This window comes from Drosophila persimilis, unplaced genomic scaffold, assembly GCF_003286085.1.
Source record: "Drosophila persimilis strain 14011-0111.01,24,50 unplaced genomic scaffold, DperRS2 tig00000676-arrow-arrow-pilon, whole genome shotgun sequence".
NCBI lineage: Eukaryota > Metazoa > Arthropoda > Insecta > Diptera > Drosophilidae > Drosophila > Drosophila persimilis.
The window spans coordinates 1188933-1208264 of record NW_020825332.1 but is presented as its reverse complement, the minus strand read 5'-3'; the positions used below and the strand labels follow the sequence as shown (position 1 = coordinate 1208264).

At 44.3% G+C, this 19332-nt stretch overlaps 2 protein-coding genes across 2 annotated transcripts; one reads left to right on the top strand and one right to left on the bottom strand.

The window, feature by feature from the left end:
* Window positions 1-4631: 4631 nt before the first annotated feature.
* On the bottom strand, window positions 4632-6766 carry LOC6599769. Its single transcript, XM_026991591.1, has 2 exons — window positions 6725-6766; window positions 4632-5384 (listed from the first exon to the last, which is right to left on the bottom strand). The coding sequence occupies exons 1-2, from the start codon at window positions 6764-6766 to the stop codon at window positions 4632-4634; spliced, it is 795 nt and encodes a 264-aa protein (XP_026847392.1).
* Window positions 6767-18408: 11642 nt separating this feature from the next.
* LOC6599770 lies at window positions 18409-19332 on the top strand. Its single transcript, XM_026991590.1, has 2 exons — window positions 18409-18441; window positions 18715-19332. The coding sequence occupies exons 1-2, from the start codon at window positions 18409-18411 to the stop codon at window positions 19330-19332; spliced, it is 651 nt and encodes a 216-aa protein (XP_026847391.1).

The window sequence follows — 19332 nt, the reverse complement described above, 5'->3', positions numbered from 1 at the left end:
TCTGGCTGGGGCTCTGGCTTTGGCTCTGGCAATGGTCCCTATTCGGAATCTCCGACTTTTGCGACCTGCGGATACCTTCGCCTTTGACATCGAAATTTACGCAATATGCGTTTTTTATTTCACTGCTGGGGCCGGGGGGCTTTCTGATGGGCACCTGCTTCTGCTTCTGCTCCTACTGCTGCTTTAGGGGTTGAAATGGTCCAGGGGTTTCTCATAGTTGGGCCAGCGTACGTGTTTATATGTTTCTTCTGCCATCCATACGACACCCCCGCCCCGAAAAGCAGTTTGATATCTATTCAAGGACACGCACAAGTCTCCTCCCGCTGGAAAGTAGAGATACGAGTAGAGTAGATGCTGGCACTTTTCTCTCATTTTCATTAGTTTAAAAGACTCCCACGAAAAGTGAAAAGTCTTTGAGGGCATAAAACATTTCATCCATAAATAATGTGAGATTTCTTCGAAGAATTTAAGGCATGCAACATTTCTGTGGCTTAAATTAGAGCCGTGTTAATCTTTGCTGTCTATAAATATCCACTGGAAGCCCATTTATTTATACATTTCGGGGCAACATCATCTATAATTCTTGTCGATTCATTCTTCAAAAAATTAAGCAAAACAGAATAGAACTCCAACTATGACTCCAAGTCCAAGTCTATTGCTCACTTGTTATTTTTCATTCGTTTTTGGCAACATTTGATCCGGGTTAATCTTTGCTGTCCACTGCAGAGGCTTCCACTATCTCTAGAGTCCCAAACCCAAACCCAAGCCCCTTGAAAAGTTCCATCAAGGAGCTCGTTAATGGCCGCTCATTTGTGTGTCAGTGAGCTATGAATAAGCAATTCCTACCCCCACAGCCCACATCCCACACCACACACCCCACACCCACACCCACACCCACTAAACCCATGGAAGCAGAAAGTTTTGTGGCCTCTGGTCAAAATGCCAGCAACCAGCAACAGGCAAGGACTTTTGGATAGAAACCATGGGAGATGGTAGACGGGAGTTTGGGATTTGGGAGTGTGTAACCCAAGAACCGACCAACTTGATTTTCGGGGTAGCAGGAGTGCTTTGAAGTGCGGCCAGGTAATTGGTTAATTATTAGGCCTTGTTTGCCAGCCGGGATAAAATTTAATGGTCAGCAGTGCCGGCTTGGATTACCCAGAGTTGGTCAAACGGACAGCAGTTATGGACACAACATTTTCGCATCACTAATTAGAGAGTGGTTATGTTCTCCCAACTCTGTTCACTTAAAACCGACCACCAGAGGAGCCCACATCTAGGTATTCCATCATTTAGCATCAGCATCAGGCTTGTGTAACATGAATTTTGGGTTGCGTACGTTGCAAGGGTACAAAAAGCAGAGTCGCATAGCCAAGGCCCCAAACTGGAGCCCAAACTACTGCTGGAAATCATTTTTCATTGCAACCTTTCATTTTGCCACAAAACTAGCACACACCTGCCACATGCCATGCCATGTTCCCGATTCCATTTCAGCCACAATTTGTACGCAAGTGGACGTGATCAATTTTAGGTTGGGAAGAAAGTACTTCGGTTGTGGCCACCGTTTTGATTTCTTCTCATAACTTGTGACCAAACTAAATTCCAAACATTAAAATATATTCTCAAAATGGTACATATAAATATAAAACATTAAAATATATTTATTTATTAGGTGGTTTCATTCTTCATCTTCTCCGTCCTCGTCAGAGACGAGCGAGTCTTACCAATCTTTTGCCTGTGCGTTTCCTTATAGCGCTTAGCCGTCAGAGAGGAAAACTGGAAGAAGAAGATGGCTATGATTTCATCGGAGCTTCTTTGACGTGGCCAGCAGTCGGATCAGTCAATACCACTATTTGATTCTCGCTGGCAGTCATTAAATATGAAGGCTAAACGGCTTCCAAATAGTCAACTTCCAGATCCCAGAAACCAACAACAATATATGTACACAGTCTTCGGCGAGTATTAAAGTAATCTTTTGTATACAAAACCATCAGAGTGTTGGTAATTTCACCAAAAAACGTAACCGAGAACAGGGCGCACAATATACTCGTATCTTTCTCTTGGCCTCTGCGTTAGAAAATTAATAGCCTGACTACAAAAATTTTTGTAATTTTAGTTGGGACTCTGTTCTGTTCTGCCGAGGAAAGCCAATTTTGTGTCCAAGTTATCAAAACAATGTATTTTCTTCATTGTTTGCTCGGGTTTTCCCTCTCTTTTTCCCCATGCAGTGAAATGCAGCCTTTTGTTTGCCATTGCCATTTTAATTAAGTCAAAGTGTTTGCATTACATAAAATCCCTGGCCAAAGGCACAAAAAAAATACGAGTAGCCTGAGTAAATGGTTTTTGTTGCTTATGCTTTCGCTGTAGCCGACTGCAATCCAGATTGTTGCTGACATTTAATCCCTGTCCCTGTTTCTGTCCATTGTCTGAGTTGATTTAATATTATTGAATAATAATGAGCGAATTATGAGTGCATGCTTAATGAGTGTGAACACAAATAATCAATGTCAGGTGACAATGTGGTTGCTATGAAAGATTTTCCTACTGCAATTATTTTCTACCTGAAGCTGCTGCCATCAACTACCTTTATTTTGAGAGCCTACAAAACATTGACAGAAATTAGACACATTGCTGCCTTTCAATTTTATTTCAGGCACTCAATTAGTCAGAGCCAAATGTTGCACCTGTAAGGCCAGCATCTCTCTACCATATGCCACTCAGAGCTGCCCCCACCTCGACGACCATTAAATTCCGCCACTTGACGGGGCGACCGACGCGACACTTCTGTACTGAAAGTACGAGTATCTTGTCGTGCGAGTATCTCTGGTATCCTTTGTTTTTATAACCGCCGCTTAAGAGACAAAGCGTGTATGAAATGTGCACCAGAGGCAGAGAGACAGAGGGAACAACGGAGATGGGAGGCTGGAGAGATGTTAAAAAACCATAAGAATATTGAGCGCATGGAATGGAATTCCTGCCATTTACGATGCTGCTCCACCTCGGAAATGTCCTGCAGTGATTTCTGCTGCTCTGTATCTCTGTGAAATTAAATTTATAAATATGCACAATAACTTTTAATATCATTTCACAGGGCGAGAGGCTGTCACTTACAGAGAGGATATGGGATATATGGGACATGCTATATGGTATATGGGATATCCTGCCTCGCGGTGTGTGCAGTGCTCGTTCCACAAGTGAAATTGATTACCTGAGGGCGAAATTCCATTTTCTGTTTTCAGGGCGTATCTGAAATCGTTTGTGTCCCTTCCCTGGTAAGTCCTTTTCTGGGCTTGTCCCTCACGAATGTCCTTTCTCGACACGAAACGAAAAGATTGTGGCCGCTTGTTGCTCTTGATTTTTGCGATGTATCTCGAGACAGTTTTGTGACATTATGCAATAAGCGGGCTGTCAAAGGCAGAGTGGCCATCCCAACCACCATTCCCCATCGCATCCCCATTCCCTTTGAGGGGTCGGATCCCGAAAATAAACAAGCTGCAAACGATACGATGCTGGAAGTTTATCATATTTGTACAGATGTCGGAATGTAATTGAGCATGCTCCAGGCATCGATACGATGCAATGCGATGCGATGCGAATCGACGGCATGTCCCTACTGCTGTGCAAAGATTTTAATTGAATTTCGCACAATTGATTTAATAATTAAAAAGGGACCAACAAAAAATGTGAATGAACGAATCAACGAATGAAGCGTATTCAAGCAGAAATCGCTTCATGCTGCCTGTAAAAATGTCGAGACGGTCATTATCTGCTTCTCTTCCTGGATGGGTTCTGTCCTGCACGCCCTGCTGATGCTGCTGCTGCAGCTACTGCTCCTGCTGCTCCTCCCATTCATCAGTCAAAGTAATTTAACTTGAGTGAGCACTTAATGCTGTTCTTCTGGCTGCCTGAAAACACCAGGACCGCCTCCTGCCATTGAGTTGAATTAACGCGCAAGTGCATTAATTAAGCCGCCCCAAAGGCGGTCATGGCAACCCAAACCAGAGTGAGGAGCAGGAGAAGGATGAGCCATAAAAAGAGCTGCAATTATTCTCATATCGAAAGGCTTAAGAGAGCAGGTGCTGCGTGCTGGCTGAATGAGGGAGGGATTGCCACATGCTCGTAAATCCATCTAATTGGCGAGGGACATAGACATTTCTACCTTTGATTGCCACTAACACTAAGCCAGACTCGGCAGGAGCAGCAGGATACATAGCACGAGCAGGGGAGATCCGTGGAATATGACCATCCCCGGCGTATACGTAATGTGAAGTTTGTTTGGGGCAGACTTTGATTGTCCAAAAAGCGCCTGCTGTTGTTCTCCTGTTGTCTGCTGCGCTTAATGATTCCGAATTTCGAGTCTGGTAATCAAGTGCCTGCTTGCTGGATATTTACTGTCTTCTAATTAGGGCCGGTCCGCATTGCGTATGCGTAATATTTGCAGGGAAAATAAGGAAAGTACATGCGCAAATGATGAGCCAACTTACGCTTGAAGCTAAAATAATATTTTCTTCCGTTAAATTCTTCTTCTTTTTAGCATTTAAAAACTTTACAACTTTATTTAAAAATCAACAAAAAAAAATTAAAAAAAAAAACAAGAAAAGTGAATGTAAATCGGCAAAAAAATGAAATATTTAAAATCTGTAACGCCTGACGGCCCGGTACTGGTAGCCATCGTTGGTCAGGACCGCACTCTGGCCATCGGCAGGACCCTCTACGACTACAGCCTCATCCTCGAGAGGTGGCAGATACTCCCGGGCCGCCTCGCGCAGCTCTGCGGGCATCTCCGCGGGCTGCTGGTAGTGGTAGCCATCGTCGAGCAGCTGCCCGGCTCCATTGGTGGGGACATCCACCACACGAACATCGGCCTCGGGCTCCTCCGGCAGGGGGGTGGTCTCCTCCTGGGGTGCTGCCTCAGTGCTCACCTCCACGGGCGGCAGATACTCGCGGGCAAGCGCCAGCTTCGGCTCGGCGGCAGAGACTACCTCCTCGGTGTCATCGATGGGTGCTGCAACAGGAGCAGCAGGAGCAGCAGGAGCTGGTGGCAGATAGGCCTGGCTGGGAGGCAGATACTGACGAGCAGGAGCCACCTGCAAGTGGGAGACGTCACGACGGTTGCGATGACGGAGCTTCAGGCGGCGCACAGTGCGGTACTCGTAGCCCTCGCCGCCTAGGACAGTGCCTTGGGGATCAGCTTCAGCTTCGACTACATCCTCTAGCAGAGCAGCCTCGGTGATGCCTGGTGGCAGATACTCCACGGGTGCTGCTCCTGCAGGATCCACCAGCTCAGAGACATCCCGACGCAGACGAGACTCCAGTTGAGGGGCAGCCAGAGCGGCACTAGCCACAGCCGAGAGGGCGAGGACACTACCGAGCGAGAAGATTTTCTGTTCGAAAGAAAAGAGAGGAGATTCAGGAAACCCGTGCCGATGTCCAGGAGATAATCCTAATCCTGCAGGTTCAGTTTTTAGCTCACCATTTTTCAAGATTTGGTTTTTCGGAAATTTGCTGATTGCGTGCTGCAAGTGCTGCTGTTGCCTGAGCGGATTGATGCCTTTCTGCTTGCCAGTTGCTCAATTTATATCCAAAAATCTTTGGAACCCAGCACCAGCCCCAGTCTCATAATTAGAGAAACAAAACGAAAAAAAGCCAAAAACGAAACGAAACCTCTTCTGTGGAGTGGGTTTTCGAGAGGCAGAGGCAGAGCCAGAGTCAGCGACGGAGCTCTGGGTATTTTCTTGCTTCAGTTTCGCTTTTGGACAATGTCAAGTGGCATGGCTCTCATCTCTTGGCCCTCGCTCCGAGGCTTGACCTTTCTTTCTTTTATTTCTATTTCTACGTCTATGTATTTATTTCTATTTGGTTTTTTGTTTGTTTATTTTTTCTGAGGTGTCAATTGGCGGAAGAGTTTCTGGTAGGCCTCTACCTGAAGAGAGCGCTATATAAGGCTCTGTTTTGCTTCGATACGAGTATTTCTATAAATACATACGGCTAATTTATCAGAGCAGCTTCATTTGATATTTATGAATAATTACAATATTTACGAGTGTTTTCCAGCCTGTCACACGTGTCAGAGCCAATGAAATTGTCATCAGAACTTGTTGCGGAAATTACTTATTGATTGTGTTTTTGCCCATTTCCCACCCCAATTTTCCCCAATTTGTTTGCCTTTTGGTTAAACAAACGCTGCGTCGCGTCGCCCCATTAAATAGTCATAATTATAATTGTGCATATTTAATTTTTACACTTTTTACATGATGTACATACGAGTCTGCGGCTTTGCTGTAATGCTCGAAAAACTCACAAGGGGACCTGCGAAATACTCTGTTCAAGTTGAATATAAGATTCTGCACATGCTCTAAAATGTGTTTGTATAAGCAATCTCTGGCCTATTTCTGGCTTCTTTTCTTGCTTTATCAAATGTCTTTATCGAATGGAGAGACCTCTTCGAACACCCTCACTTTCGAGGATAAATTTCCGCGATTAGGTGGAGTTTATTTTTTTGCTGGTGGCATTTAATGAATTGTTAATGAATGCGAGCTCCAATGGAATGGAGGGGGTATGGTTATGGTTATGATTATCCCTCCCTTCCTCACCCACTAACGCAGAAGATAAATCATTCCCTGGTTGTCTGGTTGTCTCGACCTAAAAGGGCGGCCAACAATTTCCGTTTGCTCTTAAAGTTTTGCCGCCGCACAATATTTCTTTTTCTTAACTTGGCCCTAACTTGTTGCTCTCTCTTGACGCTCGGCTCTCGCCTCTCGGCCATGTTCTAACAAATTTTAAGGGCTGCTGTGCGGGGTGTGTCTCCATTTGCCATACAGCTTCTTTGCATAAAAGCCACTCATGTATAATATTTTATGTGTGCGAGGCGGCGAGGAGTAGTCCTTCTGCTTCTGCTTCTCTGTGCTGAGAATAATTTATAGCGAAAAGTACAGCCATATGCCATATAGGATATGTTGAGCCATAAATTGTGGCAGCTTCATTGAGTTTTTGTTCCTGGTGCTTGACTCCTGATTTCCGATTTCGTTTTTTTTTATGCGAATGTAAAAGTTTTCTATGTCTATTTTTCGGTGGTGGTATCTGTGGGATACAGATCATCCCAAACAAAACCAAACCAAACCAAAGAACTTCTACATTTGTTTCACAGTCAATTTGCATTTTGGGTCAATGAAACGAGAGCCGCCACCAAATGGAGGAGGAGGAAAGGCCCGGCAATGCTCTGTCCTGGCCAGGGCAACAGCTTAAAGCCTGCTCAGACGGAGCTCAGCGGCCATTAGCCGTTAAAGCTGCTGTAAAGTTAACCTGGAAAACCGGGAGCATTGCTGGGAAAACTCTTTCCTTTCGACAATGAGGAGAGCAAAGGTGGAAGGCGTAAAGCGAAAAGCGCCCGCGGCTCACTCGACAGCCAACTTGAGAATGTTTGCCAAGGCTCACGAAAAGGACAGCCACAGCCCGAGCCATAGCCCGAGCCGAAGCCCAAGCCGGAGCCGGAGCCACAATAGAGAACACTTGAGAGGCTGGGTGGAGGGGATGGGAGGCGCGTGGAAGTTTCCCCTTTAGTTTATGCAAATGTTGGGCATTTGCTCTTTTCAGGAGCTGCTGAGGGCTCCTAGAGCGGGAGTAGACAGCCGCTGGCGTCGCATTTATTAAGTTAAAATATTTATAAATTTTCAAATGGGTGCCAAAAAAGAGAAAAAAGGGTTCGGTTCCCTGCGCCGTCAACCATATCGATTTACAAATTTAAATTACTTTCTTTCTGTTCCTGGCAGCTGCTGCCAGTCGTACTCTCCTCTCGACAAATCTCGACATGGAAATCCTTTTTTGGAAACAAACTTGCCTGCACGCTGCCACTCACTCAGCCATCGGGACATCAGGATATCAGGTTCATCTGTGGTACGACAGGACAAGGGCAAGCCAGCATTGGATTTGTAATCATTTAATTCTGCATTTGCGGTTATGTGGCCTCAATTAATTGGACTATAAATTGCAGTCAGCCAGTCGTTTGGTTTTGGCTTTTGACAACATAATTGAAACGAGTCTCTGGAGCACCACATCCACTTCCTTTGCCACACCTAAGCCTAAAGCTGCTTATCGACCTCATCCCCATACCCATTCCCAAAAGTTGTTGTTAATGGCAACAGCTTGCGGCTGGTAATTAAGTCACCGCTACATGTGTCTTGTTATTGCTGCTGTACTGCTGTTCTGCTGACAACATACCGACAGTGGGATAGATAATGTGAGCAAAAGTCGCTTTGGGCTGTCACGAGTTCTTGAAAAATTGATGAGCTTCCGCTGGTAATTGGGTGCGGATAAGCCGCCTCGCCCCCTAAAAGCAGAGCTAATCAGAGAACAGAGAGCAGAGAAGCGTACCTGAATGGGATTGATTTCAAATTTAAATTCAAATTCAAATTTTCGATCGCAGCAATCGATCATTCAGTTCAGTTTGATTTAATGAACCACTTGCCACTGAGTTCAAAGAACCTCTTGAAGCAGTTCATTCGAATGAAGCAGTGATCGATAACAGCATCTGACAGCAACAACAACAAAGCGAGCAGCCGAAAAAAGTGTCGCAGATTTGGCTCGAAATCGTGTAAATGATTTGATAAATACGGTAAAATGTGAAACAATCACTGTTCGTGTTTGGGTTTATATTATCTAACTTTATCTAAACCCTATTATGTAGAAAAATGATGATTTTCTTTTTTTATACCCGATACTCAAAATGAGTATTGGGGTATATTAGATTTGTGGTAAAAGTGGATGTGTGTAACGTCCAGAAGGAATCGTTTCCGACCCCATAAAGTATATATATTCTTGATCAGCATCAATAGCCGAGTCGATTGAGCCCTGTCTGTCTGTCCGTCCGTCCGTCTGTCCGTCTGTCCGTCTGTCCGTCTGTCCGTCCCCTTCAGCGCCTAATGCTCAAAGACTATAAGAGCTAGAGCAACGATGTTTTGGATCCAGACTTCTGTGATATGTCACTGCTACAAAAATATTTCAAAACTTTGCCCCGCCCACTTCCGCCCCCACAAAGGGCGAAAATCTGTGGCATCCACAATTTTAAAGATACGAGAAAACCAAAAACGCAGAATCGTAGAGAATGACGATATCTTTTAAACTACGGAATCTGAATTGGATCGTATTATTATTATAGCCAGCATCAAGAAAACAATTTCATTTTTTCTCGCCCTGTCTCTCTCTAACACACACGTAGCATAGGCGGCTTTGCTTAGAGTAAAACATTAGCGCCTAGATCTCAGAGACTATAAAAGCTAGTGCAACCAAATTTGGTATCCACACTCCTAATATATCGGACCGAGACGAGTTTGTTTCAAAATTTCGCCACACCCCCTTCCGCCCCCGCAAAGGATGCAAATCTGGGGATATTCACAAATCTCAGAGACTATTAAAGCTAGAGTAACCAAATTTAGTATCCGCACTCCTGTTAGATCTCACTATAAAACGTATATCTCAAAATTTCGCCGCACCCCCTTCCGCCCCCACAAAGGACGAAAATCTGTTGCATCCACAATATTGCAGATTTGAGAAAACTAAAAACGCAGAATCATAGATAATGACCATATCTATCAGATTACTGAATCTGGATCAGATCAGATCATTTTTATAGCCAAAAGGAACAAATCAATTTGCAGTGGCTACGCAGCGGCCGACGTCACGCTCAGACTGATTTTCTGTCTCTCTCGCACGCACTCTTTGTCGTGTCGTTTAATATTAGACGCCGCCTGCTGGAGGAGAGCCATACTGACTTAGTATCGGGTATAACCGTAGAGTTGCGGTCTCCGAAGCAACTCACAACGTTCCCCCTCGTTTTTCTTTGCAGCCGCGGCTGAGACAGCAGCTTAGAACCGGCTTATGCATATGTATGCATGCATATGTACAAGCACATGCACATGCATATGCATGTGACGTCACAAATAGAGAATGGAAAATCGAGGCTTCAGCGATGATACAAATAAGGATTACATATGTATGTGACGTCACATGGGACTTCGATTTGTCCCTTGGAACCAGAAGCACCAGGTGAGCGAGCGCCTATTTCCATAAATTGATATTTGTTCATTGCTCTGTCAACATTCTGTCATAAATATGATGGCTTGACCATCCCATCCCATCCCAGCCCGCTCCTCATCCATCATTCATCCTGCATCCATTATGCATTTCCCTTCGCATTAACTTATAGTTTTCCCTTCCGCCCCCCACGCGACCATTTCGTCCATTATCTGAGAAACCAGACCAGACCAAAATCATGAGTTAAGCAAGCCCCCAAAATGCTACGCATAAATATTTATAAACTCGAGACGAAAATGTGTGGCAAACGAGCCAAAAATCGATGGCACAGCAAACGCATTTATTAGGCAGACACAGACGACAGTCGGTCCTTGTACTACCCTCTGCCCTTGCCATATGGAGGGGTATGATTGTTTTGAGTGGATTTCAGCATATTCCGCATAAGGAACGACCCGTGAGAGTATCCGGAGTCCCGGCACACTACCGCTGTAGCGATTTCCTTTCTTTCTTTCTTTCTCGTTTAAGTTGTTCTTGGCTTGTTAATATTTAAAATTCAATTTAAATTTATGTAGCCAGAAATGGCGTGTTGGGAAAAATCCAGACATGAAACGAACAGACAGACAGGCACCTGAAGTGCAGGGACAGACTAACGTTGAGAAAATCGAAATCAAAGCTTAAGCAATTATAAAGCGACACTAAAGGAATTTTTCTTGTGGCAAAGAATATCACATGCCCTTCTGGGGATTTAGCTAAATGTAAACAGAAATGCCAAAAATAAAAAATAAAGCAGCCTCGTGGCTGGTGGCTCTCTTTCCTGGAAGGTTACACTCCAATTAGCGATGCAGTGGCTCGCGATAATTAACTGAGAGCTGGCTGAACAGAAAAAAGGAAGGGGTAGAGGAAACGAGAATTTATTGTTTCTCTGCTCAGCGTTGCGTATGCTTGGTGCTCAACCCTTGAGAGTCCTGACGTTTATGCTGACATTTGACGTTTAATGCTGCTGTTCGAGTGTTCAAGGAGAAGGACACGCCCCCCCCCTCCCATTCATATTTCATTACGGGCACGGGCAGTGGCAGGGTTCAGGGGCAGCTCACCTACACCTGCGGCTTTGTTAATTTCCCCAGACAGACACATCTGTGCGAACGAAAGCAGCGTTTCTTCGCGTTTGCCAAGAAATGAAAACGAAAATGAAAACAAATAAGAATAAAGTGGGAACGGAACGGACGGAGGAAGGGAGGGAGGGAAGATGGGGAACTGGAACTTCGTAGGTCAACAAACAGCAACAATTTGATTTTGTTTGCCTGGCCCTCCCGCAGGTCTGTTTGTCGATCTGTTTGTTTGCCCGAAACCGAATCCGAATCCGCATCAGAATCAGAAACCCCACGAAAAAACTGTTGGTATAGGATGCCAGCGTGACACGTAAGAGATTTGCACCTGGGAATCATCTACTAATCCGTTCGCTTTCACGCCTCACATCGCCATCTCTAGAGTACTACTCTGGGAGTTCCACATTTTCACATTTCACTTAAAAAATTAACAAATTAAGCCTTGAAAAAAATACAAATGCAGCTCCATTCCCTGGAACGCGACGCGGGTTCAATGGAACATTTAACATTCAACAGTCAGCATGAAACATGAACCGTGGACTCCAGCCAGGATAATGATTCGGCTTCAATTAGACGTCGGACAGGTGAACATCGGATGGAGTTGGATGGAGTCAGTCACAGAGACCCGACCCCCATAAGCTGTCTGGATTTATATATTTTTAATTTGGTTCTCGTTTGGATTCTCGAAGGGAGAGGAGTAGTCTCGTGCGGTGTCGTGTCTGTGTCTGTGTCAGTGTCAGTGTCCTCCCTTCGACGCATTTCAATTTCAATTTACTTTTAATTATTCGCCCATTTGTTTTGCTTTTCATTTTGCACTTTTTTATTGTACAATACAATGTTTCTCTCTACTTTTTAATATAAAATAATTGCGAGAGAGAGAGAGAGAAGAGCAACAATTGGCGTGTCGCTTAAATGACTTTTGTCCTGAGTGTCTGAGTGTGTGTGGTGGGGCACAATGCGATTCAATTTGAGTGAGGGGGTGGCAGACAGGAATGGACACCACACTGACACGACCTGGCTGTGTGTTCTTTTGTTTGTTGAAATTGTTAAGCGGCAGATTCCTTTCAATTAAATTTGTTGCCATCAGGTTGTCGATTTAATTAGTCGTCGGCAGCGTCCCACCCCCGTGTATCCCTCGTGTATCCTGCCTCTTGACTTCTGGTGTATGTGTGCGGCAACAGCTTACGGACAATTTCACCTGATGGACACGGAATACGGAATACTGACAGGGAATATCCGATATCGCATTCAAAGTTTTGCCTTGATTTGAATGGGAGGCAGGGGTAAGGTGGCGGATTCATTAGAGGCACGTTATAAACTTGTAAAGGTACTCTCTTTGAGTAATATTTTGGGCACAAGTTTGTATTTTTCCAGACCTTTTCCACTTATTTTTCCCAATTATATTTCCGCTTTGTCTGTCATAATTATTTTAAGATATTTCCACTTTGTACTTAAGGTTTATTTTCCACCATTTAATTGATATATTTCGGAGATGTATTCCATGCATATTCGAGTAGTATTTGATTCCTATTATAGACATATTTAATATTTGTTTAATGCATTTCTCATTCCAATTCCATTGAAGTCTCACTAAAGTCAAATTTTAGTCGCATTTCCATCTCATTCGAATTTTTTTCTCTATCATTTTATCTCATTCCAATCGAGTTCTTCCTACAGTCTTTCACTCTCTTAAGAGTTCCATCATTTACGAGTCATTTACTCTCCTTAAAGTCCACATTTTCTTTTTCTTTCATCTACCTAACTTTTCTATTTTCGTTGCTTTGTGAACATCTCTCAAACATTTGATGTAACATTTGATGGAATAAAGTGTTTCCCAATCTCTCAGGGTGTCCTCTTCTGATAGACCAGGATATTTTTAAACATTTGTGGAGGAGAGTGTGCCGTGAGGCGTTGAAGGAAAGTAGAGAATGTTATTTTGATTATCTTGTAGCCAGCAATTTGTAGCCGCATTCCGTTCCGCTTTCGTTGGCGGCCAAGCACGCTGTAAATTGAGCCTAATTGGAAATTACACACCAGTTGCCATTACCATTAACGGTATTGTTCTACAACGATATGGAAACAGCGAAGGGAGAAAGGAGGGAGTGCGATTTGAAGACCACTTTCCTATGCATTACATAAACAGATTCTGTTGAGCATTATCCTCGTCATCATCATCGCATTGCCACTGTCGTCGGACAAACAGACTGACATACAGACAGACAGACAGACGGTGTGGAGCGGGTTAATATAATTAGTTTCGGTGGAAAATTGTAAACGTCAACCGCGAAATGGGTTAACACACACAAACGGACTCACACGGACACGCAGAGAATCCCTCAAACACTCACAGCATACATGGATAGCCAGGACAAGGACATTATTGCGGCCTCCTCACAAAGCTGTGAAAATCCTGCGGCCAAGGGACACACACGTGACACCGCCTCGCCCCTCGTGCCTCTCCACTACCATCTCAAAGCTGACAATCCCGAGGTATTAAAGTTTTCCACTTGCCACTCATTATGCCACAACAAACACACACACACACATACGAGCGCAGCCACAGAAGCAACTCCTTCTGGGGTCCCCGGGAAATGAAAATGAAAATTTCCCGTGCGTCAATAGACAGGAGCCGTAGTAACCCAAAGCCGCAGGATATTTCCGTTCAATATTTGTGCAATTTCCTATATTTGCGCAATAGAATTTGTTGGTGACATGTCATGCCATCACTCTTTCGATGTGCTTTTGTTCGTCGGGGGTTGTACAGCTTTTCGAAGGATTTGGGCACACAAGGAGAACCGAACTTTAAAATATCAAAAACTATCAAACTCTATTTTGAAGCTGGTTGAAAAGAGTGACTGAGATCAGAGGAATTTTGTTTCAGAATTCGCTTACAAAAGATCCAAATGTTTCTCTTTCTTTATATCATAACCGGATAAAAGATTCCTGTTAGAGCTCTTTGGAGTGTGCCCCCCAAAATTCTTTGATTAGATGTTGTCACACGGGACACACGTGGAGATTCCCCCACGAAAATGATGTTCAGCTAAGTGTGAAATTATGGAAATTTTTGACTGCACTGCAGGTGTGTGTGTGAGGGGACGGGTAAGAAGGACGTGTGTTGTTTTTTAATTACCTCTTAAGCAAATTACGTATACGCCGCATTACACGCCAGTAAGTGTGTGTCTAATGCGAAGTCGTGTCTGTGTCTGTGTGTGGGGCATGGGACATGGGACTCAGAAGGTGTCATCTATTTTGATAAGATGTTGCTGCCGCCAAAAGCAGGGTGTCTCCCTGTCCGGGAGAACATGGTCGCCAAGATATACTTGTATATTTAAATGTTCAGCAACATATTTATTGTGTAATATAATTACGTATATATTAAACATTGATACAGATTCCTCTTTCTGATTCCCCTCCCAGAAGCTTAACCAATGTTTTTGGCTTAATGAAATTGAATCATTTTCTACTTAAATTCAAAATGATTCTTATGAAAGTTAATTCACCAAAGAATTCCCACGAATTTCCGTAGCAAGAAAAGTCTTGGCCCTCTACAGGGTGTCGTCGCATCTGATGATAAAACGCCGCTCAATGCTATGCTCCTTGGTCGGTATAGCCTTTGGGCGTTTTCTCTGCGCGAGGACTTCGCTAATGAAGGCGGCACAAAAGTGCATTCAACTGTGGCATGAAGCAGGGAACGCGATTCCAGTGGCAACACAATGCCAGCAGAAGATAGATGGATGGAGATGGTGAGAAAGAGAGAGAGAGAGAGAGAGAGTGAGAGAGATCCCTTTAGGGCAAAACGGGTTGAAGGAAACTTTTTGAAGTTGCCACAAAATGGCGTTAACTTTTTAGTAAGTCACTTGATTACTGCCTCGCCTCGTCTCGTCTCGTCTTTCCTTCTCCAATGAAAGGAGGTGAAAATTGCTTCAATGAAGTTCGCTTGTCGTCGGCTTGACTCTCTCTCACTCTACTTTCTCTTTCTCTCTCTTGCTGCCGTAGAGAAAGGGTTCTTCAACCCGCTTGACCTCATCTTGATTTGGGTCTGAAGTTGGAAGCTCTGCTCTAGTTGGGCGACATTTAGCGCGTAATTGAGACAATTAAATTCGCTTTGACAGTGCCAATGCCCAACCCCCCCTCCCCCCCCCCCCAAAAAAAAAAAGAAGAGGAAAATGGTAGGGAGAAAGAGCCCAGGGAAAAGCCAGAGAGAATTGAGGCAAATCAACAGTAAAACCCCGAAACCGAAATGAAATGTAATAAATAAGGCAAAAGCAAAAACAAAAAAAACGTGTTAAAAAAGAGAAACGAGGGAAACGAGAAAGGAAAACCCTTGAGGAATTCCAAATTAATTGAGTTCCAGAAAGAAATACATTTATCTCAAATTTCTTTGTGCTTTAATCTGTAGCCTTTGCCGTTGCCTCTTTCTCTCAGTGTAGACTGGAAAGCGATAGAGGGAGAGAGAGATAGAGAGAGACAGAGACAGAGAAAAGGGTTTGACAGCAGCCGCACCTTTAAACTGTAATTAAACTTTGCATGTTTTTTTTTGTGTGTGGGTTTTCACACCTTTTGGAATTTTCTTTCAGCCTGCTCTTAAATCCTGAAGTTCCTGAAGTTCTCTGGCTTCCTGCCTGTTTAATATGCATTGCATTTTCCTTCAGAGAGGCTGATTCCTTGAGTCCTTTTTGCGATCCTGCCACAGTGCATGGCATAAGGCGACGGGCAACGAAAAACCGATGACTCAATGAATTTATTATGCGGAAAGTGATATTCAAAGCACACACGCACACGCAGGACCTCCCTGAAAAAAGAAGTCGGAGCTTCTTCCTCTCGCAGGACCGCCCTGGTGGAAGTAGGAGGAGCTTCTTCGTCTCGTAATTGGAGCGTAATGTGTTAAGAGTTGACAGGCTCCACGTGGCATTGCCTCTAATTTGTTTGCCATCTGCCGCATCTCCACTAGACAGTATACAGTATCACTTTTCCTGTTGCATCTGTTGCATATTTCATGGCATGGCAGGGCATGGCACAGCTTTGCCCTAGAGTTTCCCTCTGCGATGTGTAGTTTATCAAGTTTTGCATGCAAATGACACCCCATCCCATTCGACAGCAAGAGGAGCAAACATCAATCAAAGACGCCTCCCATCTGCTGGGATAGGGATTGGATTTCTGTCTTCAATAAGTGGAAAGCAAAGATTTCTTTGGCTTAAAAACTGCATTCAAATAGCAATTCAAGCTCAAATAAACTCTAATATTCCAATAGCACTTTCAAAAAATCTTCGTTCGAGTAAGCCTCTTAAAAAACACAACTCTCTTCAGGTGAAATGATCTCCTCTCCCCTATCCCCTCTCGTCCATGTTTTCCCATGTTCTCGTTGCTGTTCGATTGGTGGTCCATTAGCTGAATTTGAATAGTTTTTCACTCTTGGTTTTCCCACAATACATTCTCTTTTTTTTTCCGATGTGTGTGCTTGTATTTTTCCTTGGTTTTTGGTACTGCTGTTGCGGTGCTCGGTGCTCTTGTTGGTACTGCAAAATGCCCCAAGTGGCAGCCAATTGAACAAATATTCGCCTACGCTGGTTACACCATCCCATCAATGGCTACACCCTATAGAAATTCCCCCCTGAAACTGCAGCCTGCAGGGAGAGATGCCTAAATTTCTGGTTTTTTCCTTTTTTCCACCAATTTGTACTGCCTTTCAGGGGGTATAATGATTAGTTATCAGATGTTTGACTGGTAACATTGCAGAGATTTTCAATCGGAATAAGTCAAATTGGGTTCCGATTCAGTTGGAAGAGTATTAAAAGATGAAACTTCCCCAGAACTCGATTCCATTTGGTGGAATAGATCCTCAAACAGACCGTGAGAGGTATTGAACCATGTTGAAGCCGTTTTGGTTAAAATTCCTAACTACATTTTTAGGTTTAGGGAACGACGGCAGGGTAAAAAGAGTGACTGGACAGCAGTGGCAAATCCATCAGGTATCCTATCCACTGATGGCACTGTTCCACCCCAATGGGCTGGGGGAGGATGGAGGGGCTTCCATTGTGGCGAAGTTTTTCAATTTCTACTAATCCGCGGCATGCGTATACCTCTGCTGCACAAAAAAGAAGAAAAATTACTCGGAATCGAAATGGCGGAGGAGCGGCTTCATGTACGTACGCTCTAGAGGATAAAATGTAAAAAAATAGATCAATTTTCCCACTGTTTGTCTGGCATTCTGGCGAAAGCATAATAAAAACGTTAAACTTTGGTTTGCAAACCGGGAAACCGCATCAAAACGATAGAGGGAAACACCTACACCATCGAAACAAACCACCCAGACTATTTAGGAGGTATTCCCTCTCTATTCTGTATATCAGTATTCCATGGAGGGATACTCTCTGCGTTTTTATGTTAATACCTCTCCCACTCTCATTGGCTGTTTTCCAGGGTATTCAAAGCTTCGTTTCCTTGAACAAAAAGAATATTTTTCTTTTATTTTTCAACTGTAGACTAATATTTTTATTGGCAAAATGGATTTGTGGCAGCTTAACTTGGTTTATGGCATTTGATTGAATATATATGTATGTATGTATTCCTTCCATTTTTCGTTTCGTTTAATCTTTTCCGTCATTCCTCTTCTCTTTCGTGTTTGTTTTCGCTTTCTTTCGCTCTTTGCTTTTGTGCAGTTTAATTTTCATTATAATTTCGATTTGAGGAAGTCTCGTTTTCAGTTTCATTTTTTGGGCCGCTTTAAGAGCGCTGCTCTTGTGGGCCGTAAATGTGTGATAAGAGCTCTTTAATTGCTGTATGATGATGCAGCAACAATTACGAGTCTCGAATCGATACCGTGACCCAATCCGTGGCACAGTTCTGATCGTTTTACACCGTTGTGCCCCGTCATCTTGCATTCGGTGTAACACTTGACATTGACTCCGCTCCTCCGTCTCTTACATCTCTGACATTGAAACCACAGCCACACAATGCGGATGGCCCCCAAAAATGTTTCTGAAAATAAAACTAAAATAAATACCCAACAACCAGACAAAAAAAAGTGTAAATCTGAGAGTATTTGTAGAATGGCGGAAGGTGGACATGTCTAGAGGTAAATCTTTAAAGAAAATATTGACAGATTCTTCGCGCAATCAAATAGTGCGGAGCAAATGGGCAAACAATCGGATTGGATCACATCGCATCGCGGATCCGATCTCCAACGATCAATGACCATTGCCATGACCTAAGCCTCCCCGCATCGAACGAACCATCGAACCATCAAACCATCGAACAAACCATCGAACGAACCATGAAACCATCCAACATTCGAGCCATCAAACGGGTTTGAAGAAGCTTAGGCCAAGACGCCCAAAAATAATGAGTGTTAATGTGGGTTCGCTTCGAACTCGATTTGTTGCTAATTTTTTGTATAAATAGTTAAGCGATTTCAACAGCAGACAGCAATACGAGCAGAGCAACCCAACGCCCAACAGATTGAGCAGGTCAGAACCAGATACAAGACAGAAAAATATACAATCAAAATGGTAAGTGATACTCCTCTACTCATCGCCAGAGATACCCCAAAGGCTCAGCCTGATCTTTGGATTGATTGCAGCAAGGAGTACGATTCGGTATTGTTTGTGCGCTGCTGCTGGCTGTGGGCGTCTCCTGTCGCTCGGTGGTGCGTCGCGACGTCTCCCATCTGCCGCTGGAGTATCTGCCGCCCGTGGTGCTACCTCCAGTGCCCAGTCGGGACTACCTGCCGCCTGTGGAGGAGCATGCTGCGACCCTCAACCATGTCCTGCAGCCACCACGTGACTATCTGCCGCCGGTGAACAATGAGTATCTTCCCCCTGTGGTGGAGGAGGAGCTCCAAGAAGCGCCCGTAGTCACAACGGAGGAGGAGATTGCTGTGGAGACCACAGCTGCACCCACCACAGAGGCGGTGACTGAAGCCCAAACCGAACCCGAACTCGAATCCGAAGCAGAGATCGTCACGGAACCCGTGGAGGTGAAGGCCCTGGAACATATCGAAGAGTCGGCCGTTCTCCTGGACGATGGCTATCACTATCGCACACCCCAGGTGGTGCCAAACCTTCTGCCCGTAAAGGAGTACCTGCCCCCCCTCGATGATAATGCAGTCGTCGAAGAGATTCCCGAACACGAAGAGGACTCCTCCGCCCTGCTGGACGATGGCTATCACTATCGTTCGGTTAAGCGTCTGCGCTTCTAG